The 19,487-nt window shown below is 44.7% G+C and overlaps 1 protein-coding gene across 1 annotated transcript; it reads right to left on the reverse strand.

Annotated features, from left to right (window-relative positions):
- Window positions 1–3,925: 3,925 nt before the first annotated feature.
- GIPR (gastric inhibitory polypeptide receptor) lies at window positions 3,926–17,089 on the reverse strand (the record flags this gene model as incomplete). The annotated part of the gene is made up of 13 exons (XM_081334323.1): window positions 3,926–4,189; window positions 4,898–4,939; window positions 5,447–5,585; window positions 6,149–6,237; window positions 7,455–7,524; window positions 9,687–9,747; window positions 10,196–10,355; window positions 10,734–10,884; window positions 11,527–11,630; window positions 12,351–12,472; window positions 14,050–14,157; window positions 15,690–15,789; window positions 17,033–17,089. 13 exons carry the CDS (start codon window positions 17,087–17,089, stop codon window positions 3,926–3,928), a joined length of 1,467 nt encoding a protein of 488 aa, XP_081190449.1.
- Between the last annotated feature and the right edge of the window lie 2,398 nt (window positions 17,090–19,487).

The following is a 19,487-nucleotide window of genomic DNA, read 5'->3' on the forward strand; positions in this document are numbered from 1 at the left end:
TACTTAGACGCCCAATGGGCTCGCGTCCTCTCCTCCGCTCGGGACTCCGAGTCGCAAAGGGCTCTGGGAGTTAGAGTTCTGGAGTTACGTTTGGCGCCTCTTGCGCAGCTCTGCGGATGAGAAGGGCAGGAAAGCTTTTTTGGGGGGAGGGGGAGGGTTCCACCACCACCCCATCCTAATAGAAGAATAGAGACCATCTTTCCTTTTTTTTTTCCTGGAGTTTCTCAATAATGCAGGATTCTTTTCTGGAAGTTGCATCGCTTAGGTTAAACATTCTGTGCCTCTGAGCATATGCAAGTTACGACCGCAATTGAGCCCAAAATTTATGTTGTTAGGTGAAACACTTGTTAAGTGAGCTTTGTTCCGTGTGACAATTTTTATTGCCATGTTTGTTAAGTGAATCTGGCTTTCCCCCCATTGACTTTGCTTGTCAGAAGGTCGCAAAAAGGGATTGCATGAACCTGGGTCACTGCGACCGTCATAAATGTGAGTCAGTTGTCAAGCATCCAAATGTAAATCACGTGGCCCTAGGGATGCTGCAACAGTCTTAAGTGTGAAAAACGGTCGCTTTTTAAAGTGCTGTTGTAACTTCGAACCGTCACTAAACAAACTGGCGTAATCTGAGGACTAGCTGTAGCAAATGCAGCCTTCCCCTGAATGGTGCAGCTGCCTGTGTGTTAAAGCGGCCTTAGGATTCTGTGTGAAGAGTTTATTCCAAGATTAGAATTTATTCTAAATAAATTAAGAGTTGTAGAGTTTATTCTAATATTAGAATAACATCCTTTATTCTGAAGAGCAAGCATATTGTTTATTCTGTTTAGAATAAATAATATACTCACCCACCAGAAAAAATGATATTATTCTCATATCAGAATAAATATTCTCCCTGATCAGAATAAATAAACAGAAGAAAAGAAGGGAGCACAGATAGGAGAAAGTCGTTTTTTGTCTTCAGAGCAGAATCGTCCCTGGGTTGCAGCATCCCCACGGTCACGTGATCAGAATTGGGATGTTTGGCAACTGACTCAAATTTATGACAGTCGCAGTAGTGTCCTGGGGTCGTGCGATCCCCTTTTGGCTACCTTCTGACAATGGGAAAGACAGATTTGCTTAACAACCTTGTTACTAACTCAACAACTGCAGGGACTCACTTAACGACTGGGGCAAGAAAGGTCGTAAAATGGTGCGAACCTCACGTAACAACCGTCTTGCTTAGCAACATAAACCTGGAGGTCAATTGTGGTCGTAAGTTGAGGACTATCTGTCCTGGAATCTATATTAATTACTGTGTGACAACACACAATCCGTCAAACGCATGGGACCCAAGGAGAGAAAACGCCCCTAGACGGATGCTTTAACCGCAGTCCCTGGTCACGGCCCTCCCTTTAGAAGCGGATGGGTTATTTTGTGTAATATTTTCCCTTCTTGTTGTTTTTGGATTGTTGTGTGGCGCTGTGCTCCTTCACAAAAGGAAGGCAGAGTACTTTGAAAATGGGCTTTTTCCCCTAGGTGTGTATTTCTCGTCTCTTGTTCCTCTTCCAAAGTCCTTCCTCAGCAATCCAGACACACCCCGATTGCCTCTTTACGAGCCCTGAGTCATTAATCTGGCTGAAATCATCACCTGGAACCTTTGAGCCGCTTTGAAGGATGGCATCCATGGTCCACAGCCAGACGGGAGAGTGCTGCTGGTTGCAACCTCCAGATCTCGCCAAACAAAGGGAGATGATTTCATTTTGACCTCTATTGTTCTTATCCAGCATTGTCTTTTGAGTTAGTCATGAGCTTATCTTAACTTAACCTTCTTTCTGTTTCTAAAACCTTGGATTACTTTGGTACCTAGTCATTGTCAGAGGAGATCCATGTAAGTCTACCCTGATTAAAAAAAAAGGTTACCTACCTTGTTACCTCCTGGGAGGAGGGGGCTCCATGGTATCTGAAGCAGAACATCCGGATTCAGTCACAGTTTTGTTCCATACAGGGTTCAGCTTGTGAACTCTCAAAGCTTCCTCCTTCCGTTATGTGTTCAAGATGGGCAGTGATTAATGTTACTTGTATATGTAAAGTTGTAGGTCTATACATATGTTGTATATAGTATGTTTAAATGTGTGCGATGCATGTGTACACTTTGAGAGCCAGCAACTAAATTTCATTTTGTGCCCACAGTAAAAAATGACAATAAAGGTTATCTATCTATCTATCTATCTATCTATCTATCTATCTATCTATCTATCTATCTATCTATCTATCATCTATCTATCTATCATCTATCTATCTATCTATCTATCTATCTATCTATCTATCTATCTATCTATCTAAAATCAGGAATCTAGCAATACTTTTTCCCCCCCACTAACAATTCTTATTCAAAGTCTGAAGCTTTTTTGGTACCTAGTATCTTTTCTCACAAAATTTTATTTTCAAATAAAATATGATTTCAGGGGCTGCCCCAAAGAAGAGGAAGTCAAGCTCTTCTCCAAAGCGCCTGAAGGCAGGACAAGAAGCAACGGTTGGAAACTAATCAAGGAGAGAAGCAACCTGGAACTAAGGAGAAACTTCCTGACAGTTAGAACAATTCACCGGTGGAACAACCTGCCTCCAGAAGTGGTGAATGCTCCAACACTGGAGGTTTTTAAGAAGAGACTGGACAGCCATTTGTCTGAAATGGTATAGGGTCTCCTGCTTGAGTAGGGGGTTGGACTAGAAGACCTCCAAGGTCCCTTCCAACTCTTATTTTCCAACTCAACATGGACGCTGTTCCTCCCATGGAAAAATCTCAGTTCCACTGGCTGTAATAGCTACAATTTATAAATTACTGTGGTTTATAATCGCCTGATCCTACTGTGATAGGTGACCTTAAACCTCAGATGAAGCATCTGAGAAAGTTAACCAACATTTTGCTCTATAAACTGGATGATAACCAGTTATCAAAAGCGAGCCCTTTTGAAAGAACTATAAATCTAGCTCACAGAGGGAATGTTCCAGGACCATTGTAAGGACCGGTCAGCTGTAGAGCAGTGATTCTTAACCTCAGCAACATTAAGATGTGCGGGAATTCAACTCCCAGAATTCCCCAACCAGCATCCACCCCAAATCTGCCCCAATCCAGGAAAACACAGGATCTCCATTTGAGTTATCTTCTAGGCAATAATTCCATTGTGCCCACAAGAGCTGCAGAGACAACCATTTTTAATTCACAACAATAAATAAAATATTGCACCAATAATCCATGAGCCTGCAAGAAAACCACAGCAATTAGACGTCCCATTATCTCTTCACACAGCCTGGATATCCCAATAAAAACAATCTGTCCTTTTACAATCAATTCAAGGATTCAGTCAGTCGGTAGAGGTTCCTTACCTATTCCTGTAAAGGTACAGAAATTTGAAAGTTGTATTAAATCTTATTTTATAAAATAAAATAAACAGAAATAAAAACTGGTCTCCACCTGCTAAAAGCAGATATAAAACCTGGAAAATAGGCAGACTGGGCGATTTTTTAAAAAAAAAATCTCAAAAAAGGGCCAATGGAAAACCATTTCTGTGCTGTTGCCAAGAAAATATGGAGACTGCATGAAGTCATCGTGAGATTGCAAGATCGCAAAAGTTCTAACCCGTGAGAATTGTTCCAGATTGTGTCTGTCACCGCAGTTGTGTGTAAGTCTTGCCGGCTTCCTTAGTAACCCACCAAAAAGGCAAAGTAAAATCCACCCACTTATACTTTCCAAAGTTCTCGTGGTGATCACCTAGTGGTGACTTTTTTGCACCTGCAAGTACAATTTTGTTCCACTCTTCCTCCAGATGTTCACAGCTGCATCTGCTTCCCGTCTGCCTTAAAATTCCTTAATCTTTGCTATGGCCGGCCACTTTTCCCTGCATCTGGAAGGGAGCTGGTGTCAGCCACGGTCTCTGAAGATGCGGTCATTGTGCTAATTCTCTGCTTTCATCCTGATGGGGATGTACCAGTGGGAGTTTGTGGGTGCATGCTGGAACGAAGCCCCTGCTGCATGGTCCAAGTCACTCGGGGCAATTTTGTGTCCTACTTGGATGTAAATTTGAGCACTGCTGGGCTTCCTGGTCTGGCTTTTTCGGTTGCACCAGGAATGCCAGAGGCCGAAGCGGCGTCCCGGTTTTTCAAGCAGGCCGATGTCCAACCAGCACATCTGCCACTTTCTCTGGATCTCGGACTGGACCTGGAGGAAGAAGGCAGAGAGACCATGTGCCATAGGTAAGTTGCTTCAGCAGGGACAATGGATTCTCCTCTCCTCCCCCCCCCTTTGATAAACAGCCAATTGCTTGCATTCAAATTCCTGAACCGAAGTGGGGTTGGATTGGATGGCCTCGAGGGAGCCCCCCCCAAGTTCTGGGATTTGATGAGTCTGTCTAGAACTGGAAAGCTGCCACTGCTGTATAGGTACTCCTCAACTTACACAACTGCTTGTTTAATGACTGTTCAAAGTTATGACGGCACTGAAAAATGTGACTTACGACCGTTTGTCGCAGCATCCCCCACGGTCACGTGATCAAAACTCAGGCCCTTGGCAACTGCCATGCATTTATGATGGTTGCAGCATTCCACGGTCACTTGACTATCATCTTTTGTCACCTGCCCAGCCGGTTTCTGACAGGCAGTGTCAACGGGGGAAGCCAGATTCACTTAATGACCGAGTAGTTTACTTAAGAATAGTACCGGTTCGCTTAACAGCTGTGGCAATGGAAAGTTTGGGCTCAATAGTGGCCATACATTGAAGACTACCTGTATTTGGCTTCTTCTCCCTTGCCAGGACTATCTCCGGGAGGACCCTCCCTCTTTAAACCCCCAGCCCTCCGAGACCCCTGAGCAGCCAGGCCTCAGCCCCGAGCCTGCATTTCCAAGAGAGTCACCTGGGGAGTGACCTTACCTCTTTATTGAGAAAACAGTAAAGCGTGCTCACCAACAAACCCTGAAAATGAACAAACAAGGGGGGAAAAGATGGAATTATCTTGCTTTGGCTGGTTTCAAGCAATTACCGCCCACTTTGGTGGAGCAACTCCCCCCCCACCACCACCATGAACGCATAAAAGCCAGGCAATTTTCTTTATTAGCTTGGGTTTGATGAAGCTTGGCCCGACTGGAGATGTTGTTCGTATTAGAAATAATAAATTGGGTGGGTTTTCTTTTTTCCCCTTTTTTCTTTAGATTTAGAGGTTGCCCGATGCTGGAGAATTTGCCCTTAAAAAAAATAATAGGGCAAGGGTCTGCAACCTTGACAACTTTAAGACTTGTGGACTTCAGCTCCCAGAATTCCTCAGCCAGCTATGGTGGCTGAGGAATTCTGGGAGCTGAAGTCCACAAGTCTTAAAGTTGTCTAGGGTTTTCCTGGTGCTTGCTGTAATTTGCTATTCATTTGCTATTAATAGAACAAATCTGAGGCTGCTTCCCAAATGCACAACAGCTAATGCTGCCTCACCTGGAAGGAGTTGAGGAAGAGCTCAAAGAAGAATTTGACGTAGCGCAAGGTGCCCTGAGCCTGCTCCTCCGTCACCAGGGCAAAGGCCACCCCGTGGGTGCCCAGCAGAGGGATGAGGGTTAAAGTCGACTTGGCCAACCTGCGCAAGGAAAAGAGACCGTGTAGACGACGTTCACACACACACACACAGCCAAACCCAGGGACAGGATCCAGTTTGGTCTAGTGGTGAAGGCATAAGGGTAAAAACCAGGAGACGGTGAGTTCTAATCCTGCCTTAGGCATGAAAGCCGGCTGGGTGACTTTGGGCCAATCACTAGGAGAGTTCTAGTCCTGTCTTAGGCATGAAAGCCAGTTGGGTGACTTTGGATCAATCACCAGGAGACGGTGAGTTCTAGTCCTGCCTTAGACATGGAAACATTATGAGTGACCTAGAGCCAATCACCAGGAGACAGTGAGTTCTAGTCCCGCTTTTAGTCATGAAAGCCAGCTGGGTGACTTTGAGCCAGTCCCTCTTTCTCAGCCCAACCCACCTCACAGGGCTGTTGTTGGAGAGAAAATAGGAGGAGATAGGTATATGCATGCCACTTGAAGTTGTTTTTTAAAAAATAACAAAGACAGGGAATAAATGCATAAATAAATAAAAATTCTTCTGGCATTCCCACCCCATCATGGCTCCATCTTATCCGGAAGTTAATCCCTTACCTGCACTTGTAATCCGTGTAATGCATTTGCTGCGCACGAAGCTTGGAGTTCAGGATCTTAAGAACCCGGATGAAAATCACAAAGTTAACCTGGGAAACAGGATGGAAAAAAATAAAGTGGACATTCACAAATCCCACAGTTTTGCTGCATTCATCCAGTAGAGCACTTTGGCAGATGCGCCCAAATAGGTTAAAAGAGAGTACTATAAATGTTGTAGGGCATAGTAAAAAAAAAAAGTGCCAAAAATGCAGCTGCATTCTATGGACACCCATCACATCTGGACTTTTGCTTTTTCTAGACCAGTGTATCTTAACTTGGCAATTTTGAGATGTGTGGACTTCAGTTCCCAGCGTTCCCCAGCCAGCATACAATTTTAAAATGTGTGGACTTCAACTGACAGAATCCCCCAGCCAGCAACTGGAAGTTGCTAAGACTGATAAATATTGTTCTACACTGTTTCTGACAGATGGCACAAAATAAATATTTTGTGTTAGCCAGGTAAGGCCGAGGAGGTGACACCTGAGATTTACTAGTATTTGCGACACCCTCTTTTATATTTCAGGGCCCAGAAATCTGGATGGAAAAGCCAGCTGAAGTTATTATTATTTTTTCTTAGATCCGCATCTCACTTTTTACCAAGGAAAAACATGCAGTTGGTGAATCATTAAAAGCTGGAATTTAAAAGGCTCATTTCAAAGCCTAGTAAAAAAACAACAGGAATGCAGAAAACAAAGCAATATACAGGTACAATAAATTCAGGGGTTTGTTTTTTTGTGCCTGCCTTCCTGTCCACCACCTTGTCACCTGCTTACCAGGTGGCACGCAGAAAGCCTGCTTAAGTTTCCTTGGCAGGTTGTACCGTAGTCCTTGACTTACGATCAACTGGAGACAAACATTTATGTTGTTAAATGAGACAGTTAAATGAGTTTTGCACCATTTTATGACCTTTCTTGCTACAGGTCTGAAGGGAGTCACTGCAGTTGTTAAGTTGGTAACACAGTTGTGAAGTGAATCTGGCTTCCCCATTGACTTTGCTTATCCAAAGGTCGCAAAAGGGGATCACGTGACCCCAAGATAAATAGGAGTCAGTTGCCAAGAATTTTGATCACATAACCAAGGGGATGCTGCAGCATGCCGTAAGTGTGGAAACACGACCGTGACTGCCTTTTTTTCAGTGCTGTTGTCACTTTGAACAGTCGCTAAGTGAACTGTTGTAAGTCTGAGGATTACCTGTATTAAAATTTTTACAGGTCAGGAACTGGTCTTGCAAAGAACACGGCAGCCTTTGTGTTCCTTTGAGACTTACCAAAATCGACACCAAAATTGGGCAACGGATAATCCACCAGTAACCCAGGTTGTCGTTTCTCTCCCAGCACCTAAAAATTAAAAAAAATCAAATAAAAATAAGAACCCACAATTTAGAAGAAAGAAGACCATTTATCTTACCGGAATAACCTTCTTTTCCAAATGGGGTATTTTAGTAAATCTGGCAGGACTTAAATAGAAGGAAGTTCCAGGCAGCTATAAGTCTACTGGGAAATCTTTAATTTGGCAATTCCAAAGAGGCACTTTGTTCCGTGAAAACCACACACGGCTAAGCTAAAAATAAAACTCGGCTCCTTCCTCTCTCCTTCAGAGGAATTGGTTATTCTGGGATGTGCATTTAAGCAGATTAAATAGAGTCATTAATTAACTGGCAGTAACAGGTCACTGACTCACTGGGTGAACCTCTGGATTTTTACCGTAATGAGCCTGCTGGGTTGAATAGCATCAGATCCCAAACTGATAATACAGATGGTCTCTACTTACAACGGTCTGTTTAGTGACTGTTCAAAGCTACACCGGCAGTGAGAAAAGTGACTTAGGACCGTTTTTCACACTTACGACCTTTGCAGCGTCCTCCTGGCCACATGATCCAAATTCAAATGCTTGGTAACTGTCTCCTATTTATGACGGTTGCGGTGTCCCAGGGTCACGTGACCCCCTTTTGCGACCGTATGACGAGCAAAGTCAACGGGGAAGCCAGATCCACTTAACAACCAGGTTACTGACTTATTAACTGCAGCGATCCACTTAAGGACTGCGTCAAGAAATATCGTAAAATGGGGCAAAAGTCACTTCACAAATGTCTTGCTCAACGACAGAAATTTTGGGGCTCAGTGGTGGCCATAACTCAAGGACTGCCCGTAAGATGTTCGTTCTGCTTTTCCTCCAAGCAACATCGGGCAAAAGATCACAACCATGTTTGTGTGTGTATGTGTGAATCGCCCAGGGATCACACAGTTTTGTGACTGAGTCTGGATTCCTGCAAAATTAGATGTAGTCCAACCCAAGTTGACGCTTTTTACAGATAGTCCTCTACTTATGACTGGTTGCCTAGCAACAACTCAAAGTTCTGATGACCCACCCCTGATGGTCACTTGATCGCATTTCAGATTGCAATTGGCACACATTTACACCTGCTTGCAGTGTCCTGCGGTCATGTGACTGCAATGTACATGTTTTCCTTTTTGCCAGAAACTAGTCTTTATTAAATCCACCCCTTGCGGGCAATGGATTCGCTTAACAACTGCCGCTTTCGTTTAATGACCACCATAAAAACAGGGCATAAAAATCAGATTCAGCCACGTGGTGACTTGCTTAATGACCGGCAAGGCTTACAATCATAATTCCAAATTCAACTGTGATCGTACATTGGAGACTGCACTGTACAGAATTATTTGGAAGGAAAACTACGTCTATTGCAGACATGTCAAACACAAGGCCCGGGGGCCAGATCCGGCCCGCGAAGTGGTTTCATGTGGCCCGTGAAGCCATCCTGGAAACAGTGAGGGAACGGCCCCCACTGCCTTGGCCCTGGCCCTGGCCCAGAGACCCTCCTTCTGCCAGAGACCCTCAGATCTGCCCCACTCCTGCCCAGGCCCCCATAGGCACCCTTGATGCGAACGATGTAGAGCTGGCCATGCCCACCCAGTAGGCCATACGCACTTTAGCCACGCCCACCCAGTAGGCCACACCCACCCAGGACACACCCACCCGGCCCCCTGGGGGCAACCGCAATGCTGATACGGCCCTCAATGAAATTGAGTTTGACACCCCTGGTCTATTGCTTAGACCTGTAGAAAATTTAGATATACAGTAAACAGGTTACTATCACAACTATTCATCAGAGATTATCCATGATAATGATAGCAAAACTTAGACTGATGCAGCAATTCAGATTGAAAGAGAAAAATAAGAATTTGAGCAAGACGCCTTTGGACTAAAGGAGGGCTATCCAACCTTGGTTTCTTTAAGACTTCTGGACTGCAACCTCCAGGCAGCTGAAGTCGAAAGGTCTTAAAGTTGCCAAGTTTGGTTTAAAGTATGGCTGGCAAGTTCTCCGTAACCACTCTGCAGGTTCCAGGTTATTTTTTTCCTGTCAATGCTGTACTGATGTGTAAGCCTAATCGTGGATATTTATTTGTATTAATCTATTAGTAGCTCGGATAATTATTTTATAAGATGCAGCAGAAAGTAGGTTTAACCCTAAACTTACTCATTATTTTCATAGAGGTATCTCAGGATCCCCCAAGGGATGACGAAGAGGATGGGTGCCCCTATAGGAAAAAAAAAACAAACATTCACACATCAGGAAGTTCTTCCTTATATTGAAATGAAATCTAGGGAGCTGCAGCTTATGCCTGCCATACAGGTAGAACTATTGGCTGGATCTTATCTGGGATGGCGCCTTTTATCACTCTCCTTCCGTGAAATACCTAAGACAGGTGCGTCCAACCTTGGCAACTTTAAGACCTGTAAACTTCAACTCCCAGAATTCTTGGCCCAATTGAGGTCATACGTCAAGGACTACTGTAGCTGTGGAAGGTTCTTCTTAGCCAGGATTGTTTATCGTGATGACATATGCCCATGGTTCTTTAATTGGTAACTGTCCGCTGTTTCTGGGTGGGCCAGCAAATTAAACCTCAGGGTATGAAGCCAAATAATACCAATTAAAAATTTCACTTAAGTCTCTTCCTGAAATGTCATACCAACCAACTGACTCACCCCATCCAAGGAGTAGATACACAGGGAAGTAACCTTCTTCCAAGAGGGCCAAGGGTCCCAGCAGGCTGTGGAGGTAGACCCCTTCCACTAGTAGCCAAAAGTAGTTTGCGCAGACACAATATTGGGTTAAGATTTGTGCCAGCCGACAGCCAGCTACAGCCTGGAGAGGAAGGAAGGAAGGAAGGAAGGAAGGAAGGAAGGAAGGAAGGGAGGGAGGGAGGGAGGGAGGAAGGAAGGAAGGAAGGAAGGAAGAAGGAAGAAAGAAAGAAAGAAAGAAAGAAAGAAAGAAAGAAAGAAGGATAAGAATAGAAAGAAGGAAGAAAGACAAAGAGAAAGACAGAAGGAGAGAAATAAGGAAGGAAGGAGGGAAGAAAGAAAGAAAGAAAGAAAGAAAAAAGAAGAGAGAAGGGAGGGAGGGAGGGAAGGAAGGAAGGAAGAGAAATTAAATGCAAATCCAGAACCCTCCAACTCCTCATCCCTCCATCCTCCTGTCTCTGTCCTATCCTACACCAGGATCCTCGCTGGTAGGAAGAGATACCTGCCCCCGTGGAAGGCCCGAGAGGTCCAGCTGGAGGTCCTTGGGGAAGTGACGCCAGAGGAGGGTGTCTCGGAGAAGGATGGAGACGGCCCTCAGCACGTAGGACAGGAACAGGTTCATGTGGACGTAATTGCGCAGGCAGCGAAGTTTCCTGGGGGAAGAGACACGATGCGTAGCGCCGTCCTATCGAGTTCAGCCTCCCCAGGAGACCAGACAGGAAACACAACCCCGTGAGCTAATTCTACGTACATAAGTGCAGGGGTCTTCAAATTTGGCTCTTTTATGACTTGTGGACTTTAACTCCCAGGATTCCTCAGCCAGCATGTTTAATGGCTGGCTGGCTGAGGAATTCTGGGAGTTGAAGTCCACAAGTCTTAAAGTTGCCAAGGTTGGAGACCCCTGCATTACTGTAAGGCTACAGTAACAGAATCTTGCAAGTCTGAAAGTGCAGATCTCCCACCATCTCTTTTTACCAGCTGAAAAACAAAGCTGGACCCTGTCTAAGCTCTGCCGGCTGGGGAATTCTGGGAGTTGAAGTCCACCTATCTTAAAGTCGCCAAGAGTCAAAAACATCTACCCTGGTAGTACCCGTTTCGTGTCAACCGTAGAGTAACGCTGCTCTCCTCATATATTGCCTGCCACATCCAGATTATAGGAATGATCTTGGCGATCGACAAAACCGGCTTTGGGGGATTCATTCAGCCTTTCCCGCCCCCCAATCCCGACCTCTCTTCCAACAATTCTAAGCTTTCAGAGCCTTCGGCCTGGGCCTTTGCATGCAGCTTCTCCATACCTGAATGCTGCCAGCAGCGACAAAGCCACAAGGAGAGAGATGAGCGAGATGGAGTATCCCGCTGTGTACATCCGGCGAAATTGTTCCAGGATCCACAAATGTTTCTGGAGGCAAAGAGAAATCCAGGGATGCTCCTGTCTGAAAACGGCACCCCCGTATGAAGGATGTGAAGGAACAGATCCTGCTTAAATGATTTTCAAACCAGAGTTTCCTTCCCGATGCCAGTTTGGTCTGGTGGTTGGTTAAGGTGCTGGTCTGGGAACCAGGAGATTGTGAGTTCCAGTCCCGCCTTCGGCATGAAAGCCAGCCGGGTGACTTTGGACCAATCGCCAAGAGAGATGGTGAGTTCTAGTCCTGCTTTAGGCACGAAAAGCGGTTGGATGACTTTGGGCCAATCACCAGGAGTTTGGGAGTTCTAGTCCTACCTTTGGCATGAAAGCCAGCTTGGGTGACTTTGGGCCAATCACTAGGATTTGATCCCATGACCCGTGGGGATGCTGCAGTGGCCCTAAGTGTGAAAAAAAGTCATGAGTCACTTTTTTCAGTGCCGTTCTAACTTTGAATGGTCACTAAATGAACTGTCATAAGTCGAGGGCTAATGTGTAACGAGATATGACCTGCACATCTAGAAATCTGCTCCAAACACACCAGATTTACAGTCTTTGCTCAAACAGAGAGGGTGTCTAACTTATTAACTTGAAGACCAGTGGACTTCAACTCCCAGAATTCCCCAGCCAGCATGGCTGGCTGGGGAATTCTGGGAGTTGAAGTCCACAGGTCTTAAAACTGTCACGGTTGGGCATCCCTGGTCTAATAGATTTTACCTGGAAAGGGAGATCGTTGTTGGGACCCACGCACTGGGAATGATCACGCCAGGGCATTCCAGAGGCATCAACCACCCACTGCCCATCTGCGCCGCATTTCTGGAACACAAACCCATCTTGCACTGCCGGGGAGAGAAAAAGCAGAATCAGATGGTCAGTTGGTTAACAGCTGACTATTTTCTCCTAACATATTTTATATTTAGATGAAGCATCCCCGGCTGCATAGCTGCCTGGCTTCGGGGTGCCTGCCCCAATGTGAGATCCAGACAGCCTGGATTACAGCTCCCATTATCCACAACCAGCCCAGCCAACGGGGTTGTTGGGGTTTTTTTTAGCCAGGTACAGGTAGTTACCAACTTACGACCGTTTGTTGAATGACAGGTTGAAGTTACAATGGCCTCAGAAAAAAGTGACTTATCTTTGAAATTGTGATCACGTGATCGCAATTTGGGTGCTCGACAACGGCCTTGCACTTATGACCAGTTGTAGCACAACAATTTGTGGTGGGTTTTTTTTTTGCCACTATTGGTTTGTTTCTGACAGTTGCAGTGTCACCCTGATCACCAATTGCAAACTTCCAACAAGTAGTCAATGAAGGAAGGAGATTTGCTTAATGACTGCACAATTCCCTTAACGATGTGATTCGCTTAAGGACCATAGTAAAAATAGTTATAAAACCAGATCCAGTTCGCTGATGACTCCTTTAACAACCACATTGCTTAACAGTCAAAATTCTGGTCCTGTCTTGCAGCCGTAACTCAAGGACTCGAGTGTATTCTGGTACACGCCAATGGGGAAATCAGCCTGATCCACCTATTTCTCTCATGTGTCAATCAATACTTGATATTTATTTTATTTATTTATTTTATTAGATTTATATACCGCCCCTCTCCAAGGACTCGGGGCGGTGTACAGGGCAATTAAAACGCTAACAACACACAAGGTATAAAAATTAAAATAAGATTAAATCAGTAGCCCTAAGTAATAAATACATTCTAAAATTTAAAATTTTTAAAATTTAAACTCTAAAATCCAATCCCTCAGTCCAGGCCGGCCTGTTCAAACAACCAAGTCTTCAGGTCGCGGCGAAATGAGCGAAGGTCGGGAGCCATCCGGAGCTCAACTGGAAGCTGATTCCAGATATGACATGATAGCACTGTTCCAATATCTGGGGGGCTGCCCCAATGAAGAGGGGATCAAGCTATCCTCCAAAGCACCAGAAGGCAGGACAAGAAGCAACAGATGGAAACTAATCAAGGAGAGAAGCAACCCGGAACTAAGGAGAAATTTCCTAACAGTGAGGACAATTAACCAGTGGAACAGCTTGCCACCAGAAGTTGTGGGTGCTCCATCACCAGAGGTTTTCAAGAAGAGACTGGACAACCATTTGTCTGAAATGGCATAGGGTCTCCTGCCTGAGCAGGGGGTTGGACTAGATGACCTCCAAGGTCTCTTCCAAATTCTGTTATTCTATTCTATTCTTATTTGTAATTCTATTCTATTCTATTCTATTCTATTCTATTCTATTCTATTCTATTCTTATTTGTAATTCTATTCTATTCTATTCTATTCTTATTTGTAATTCTATTCTATTCTATTCTATTCTATTCTATTCTATTCTATTCTTATTTGTAATTCTATTCTATTCTATTCTATTCTATTCTATTCTATTCTATTCTCTGTCTCAAACAGCACTCACCTTGCTGATGCCATGGGAGGTACCAGGGACAAGGAACCTGGGCCGACGTATTGGGAAGGGCATCGTCCCAACACACGTACATATCAAAGGTACGGTTGCACACCAGGCCTGCAACACAACAGAGGGGAGGAAAAGGGGAATGAACAAATGAGAAGTCAACCACCACATCAGGGATGGAGAATGTCCAAATGCAGCTGCCCAGTCACACCATGCCTCCAAAACCCCCATTCATCAATATTTCTTAAAGTCAGGATTTCCCAATCTTGACAGCTTGAAGATGGGTGGACTTCATCTCCCAGAATTCCCCAGCCGGTCTGTTTATGAACTTGAGGATGGCTGGCTGGGGAATTCTGGGGGTTGAAGTCCACCCATCTTGAAGTTGCCATGGCTGAGAACAGTGATATAATGTGGGGTGCATTATTTCTTTCCTTAACCTGTTTCCAGGCTGCCAGGATTGCAGGCACTTAAAAAAAAACCACAACATAAGGCACTTTGACAAAGTGGGTAGAAATATATACAGTAAGAAAAACGGAGCCGTCAACAACAAACTCAGATTTAAAAGCCCCATCGTGGCATGAACTTTATTACCTGAAAGTTACATAAAAATTTCTGGGAAAACAAATATACCTAGCCCCCAGGCAGAAGGATGTGACACAATTTGTATCTGACAATAAAAAGTGTGCAATTCTTCCTCAATAGCATTTATGCCAAGAAAAACAGTTTCTTAGGCATGCGTGTTTGTTTTTTTGCATAATAGATTCCACTGGTTATGGAAAGAAGCAAAAATATTTACAGCAAGCTTGGAGATTTACTCATCCAAACATCCAAAAAGTGCATTGCACCATCTTTTGGGCTTGTGAGACACTGCAAGATTTGCCTCACACTTTTTAAAGACCACAACCACCTCTGTTAAGTCAACATTCCAAATTGACTGTTGGAAAACCAGAACAAAATTCGGCATTTTGGCTGCACCGGTGCAACGTACATCCAGTTTGGGTTGGGTGTGAATCCTGCTGCCAATTAGCATTTTGCAAATTATACCCACAGGCTGAAATGCTCCCCACTGTGTTATTTACTATGCAGAAAATATCTCTGCCTCCTCTATTGTTTCCTGAACAAGGCAAGCAGCTGCAAAAAAAAAAAAAAGAGTTCACTTTTGCTGTGGGGACACAACCGGGCAATGTTTGCAAAGTGCATTAAAAAAATGTTCACCTGCAAGGTGAGCTGTGGGTTTTAATGAGCATTTTTTGAACAGGAAACTTGAAATTAGTGCTCCAGAAGACTGAGAAGGGAGAAACTATAGCAGTGTTTCTCACCCTTAGGAACTTTAAGATGGGCAGACGTCAACACCCAGAATTCCCCAGCCACCATGCAACTTTAAGATAGGTGGACTTCAAATTCTCCAGCTGCATGCACGTTTAAGATGGGTTGGATGTTCAACAGCCAGAATACCCCAGCCAGCATGGAACTTTAAGATGTGTGGACTTCAACTCCCAGAGTTCCATGCTGGCTCAGGAATTCTGGGAGTTGGAGTCCACCCATCTTAAAGTTGCCATGGTTGAGACACAGTGCTACGTTGTGAGAAGCCTAAGGTGGACACTGAGTCACAAGACTGAAAAAGCATCTACATATTCCTGCACCTGTCGGCGGAGGGTCTTCGGTCATCTGGCGGATGCAGTCCTCGTGGTATCTCTGCCAGGCTTCCAACATCCCTCGGACGGAAGACCCTGTGGGGTGAGCCTGCAGCACAGGAGGGAGGAGAGGGGTAAGTTCACCCCAAAATTGGAAGTCGAGAATGAAGCTGCAAAGTTGGAAAGCTGAATGTACTTAGAGCAGAGGTAGGGGGTGGGGGCTGCATTTTATTTATTTCTATCAGGAATGGCATTTAAAGTTCCTCAAGCTTTTTTGACTCCATGGCCCCCTCCCAACCTTGTTTTTCTCCTGCTCCCCCTCCCCATCCAGGCCCCATTATAGGTAATCCTCAACTTATGACCGCAATTGAAGGGCGGATTTTCTTTGCTAAGCAAGGCAGTTGTTAAATGGATGATTTTGCTTCTCGGAAAAGAGCCGAGCTTTTCCTGGCAAAATTCGTTTACTGACCATTTGCAGTTACAACGGCCGTGAAAAAAGTGACTTGCAACCAGTCCTTACGACCGTTGCAGCATTTTCCCCTCGCCTCCAAGGTCATGTGATCATTTCCCAGCCGCAATGATTCCCTTCCCTGTGGGGAAGAAAGGCGGCAAAAACGGGCACGTCTCACTTTGCAACTGCCTTGCTTAACAGTGGAAATTCTGGTGCCAATGACGGTAGTAAGTCGAGTTGAGAGTCAAGTTAAAAGTCGACCTGAAAGTTATAGAGCAAAAGAATTTAACAGAATTAACAGAATAACCATGGGCTTTGCTGGTCAGAAGGCCGACAAAGGGGATCACATGACCCCAGGACATTGCAACCGTCCTAAGTATGAGTCAGTTGCCAGGTGTCTAAATTTTGATCATGTGACCTTGGGGGGTGCTGCAATGGTCGTAGGTGCGGGAAAACTGTCTAAGTGCCTTTTAAAAACTGATAAATTGCTATCCAAGGTGCTGAAACAAGAAAGGGTTCCCCACATTTGATCTGAATGCAGAATACAGAATAACAGAGTTTGGAGGGACTCTGGAGGTCTTCTAGACCTGGCCTCCCCAACCTGGGCAACTTTAAGACCTGTGGACTTCAACTCCCAGAATTCCCCAGGTGGCTGGGGAATTCTGGGAGTTGAAGTCCACAGGTCTTAAAGTTGCCCAAGTTGGGGAGCCCTGTTCTAGACACACACCCCCGCTCAAGCAGGAAACCCTACCCATCCCATTTCAGACAAGTGGCTGTCCAGTCTCTTAAAAACCTCCATTGGTGGAACGCTCACAATGTCTGGTGGCAGGTCGTTCCACTGATTAATTGTTCTAATTAATTAATTCTAATGAAGAGGGGTGCAGATCTTCAAACTCCTCACCTCTATTGTCCGGTAGAGCTGGATCGACAGGAGGAACAGCTTGAGGGGTGTCTGCATACCGGGGTGTGTGTGTTTCTACAGATCAGTAAGCCCCCATCTGAGGGAAAGGAGAAACAGAGGTTGGCCAGAAATGTGTTTGGTGTAGGTAGTCCTTGACGTACGACTACAACTGAGCCCGCTGCTAAGCAAGGCAGCTGTTAAGTGAATTTTGCCTCCGTTTTACGACCTTTCTTGCCACAGTTGTTAAGTGAATCACTTCAGATGTTATGTTAGTAAGATGGCTGCTAAGGGAATACGGCTTCCCCCGCTGACGTTGTTTGTCAGAAGGTCGCAAAAGGGGATCACATGACCCCGGGGACACTGCGGCCGTTGTAAATGCGAATCAGTTGTTGAGCATCCACATTTTGGTCACCTGACCATGGGGAACGCTGCAACAGTTGTAAGTGCGCAAAATGGACGCAAGGCACTTTGCTCAGTGCCGTTGTCACTTCAGACGGTCGCTAAATGAGTTTTTGGAAGTCAAAGACTTCTTGTAATCCTCAGCGGCCAGGTGGAGTTATGATGGAGTCCGAAAAAGGGACTGATGACCCAGATTTGAAGTTCGGTGTCCGCCTCCCTTACCCATGGTCATGTGACGTAGCATGGCTGGCTGGGGGATTCTGGGAGTTGAAGTCCGGACACCTTAAAGTTGCTAAGGTTGGGAAACTCTGTTTTATATCCTTGTAGCTTTTCTGTGCTAGGCGAATAGTGTAAGTTGCTAACCTAGTTTGTGGCTTTAGCAGACTGCACAGACTCAAACTGTCGTCTGATGAGATTATTAAGTCAGAGTCTTGTAGTCTATTCATGAATAACATTGAGTAGCCAGCTGGATCTGCAGCTGCTTAACTGGTTATTTTTCTTAAGAAAGCACAAAGAGCTGTTTCTGATTATCAGGGTGAATTGTAGTGCACACCCATTTCATTGATCCTGCGTTCTGCGTTTCTCCCTTTTCTTAATCAAATGAAAAGGGTTTTATTGAATTTTCAGACTAGGAGCAGACAGGACGTATCTTCTTCATAAACTAAGCAGAGAAGGGACTAATAGAAGGCAGATTCTGGAGGTTGAAGTCCACAGACCTTCACGTTGCAAGTTTGAGAAACACGAATATAAAAATCCTCTTAGTTCACCCACATTCAAAGGTTCCTTCAACTTGCCAAACAGTTATCAAACCTATATGAATGTGGCTCTACCGTGCTCTCAAGTAAAGAAAGTCCTTTTAAACCTGATTTATATTTTATATCTTTATTTACGGTCCAAGGCCAAATCACGGCATGTTAAAAAGATACGTAACATCACGAATACATGTACAAGTATTTATGCAACAATCACAGCCAAGTTAACATTGCACAGAAGAGACCAAACATTTCCTGCAAGCTATAAATTAAAAGGCTGCCTTCGAAACACCTGGATCTTGCTCACTGACTGATCAGAGTGTTCCCACTACAGGTAGGACTTACATCAATTCACTTAGTGACCATTCAGAGTTACAATGGCACCGGAAAAAAGGGACTTATGACCGTTTTTCACACAACTGCCTCAGCATCCCCTGGGGTCACAGGACCAAAATTCAGAGGTTTGGCAACTGGCTCCTATTTATGACGGTTGCGGCACCTCAAGGTCACATGATCCCCTTTTGCGACCATCTGGGGAAACCTGAGTCACTTAACCGATGGGTTACTGACTTATCAGCTGCAGTGATTCACTTAAGAAGTGTGGCAAGAAAAGTGGGCAAAACCCCCTTAACAAATGTTGCACTTATCAACATAAACTTTGGGCTCAGTTGTGGTCATAGGTCGAGGAATACCTATATTTTAAAAGTTATTTTAGAGACTGTCTGCCCGGACTTTTCATTCCCCTGAGCTTCCCTGTTGTGCAAGATGGGGGAAGTCTCATTGAATTTAACAGGAGAGAAATTCCAATTTCTGGAATCAAAGATCGGGTCTAAAAATTCCACCAGCTCTGCTGGGTGTATCCTTTGCAAGAGATGATGGTTAGCCTCACATAACCTGGCTTGTTTAGCCACCTGCTTGGGTTGCCATTTCTCCAATATTTTAACCCATAATTCCCATTTTAAACAAACAAACCACTCCTGGGCTTCACACAATGTGTGGAGAGAGATCTATAACTCATCAACCAGACAATCGATACGGTGTCAGCTGAAAACTTCCCCAGGTAAAATGAAAAACGGGCTGATGTTTCTGTTCGACACCCACTTCAAAACTGCTTCTCGCACCTTTTCAGCAAGTTTTCTGTTTGTCTACTTTGCTCGGCTTTGACAAAAAGAAAATTGCCAAGTGAGCAGGAAACAACAACAAAAAAAAACACCCTTAGCTTGATAGCTGTTTGAAAACAACAGATTCAACTTCACAAGAGACACAGTTGCGTATACAGTATAGATTCGTCACACTGCCAGACA

This window comes from Vipera berus, assembly GCF_964194415.1.
Source record: "Vipera berus genome assembly, chromosome: 9".
Taxonomy (NCBI): Eukaryota; Metazoa; Chordata; class Lepidosauria; order Squamata; family Viperidae; genus Vipera; species Vipera berus.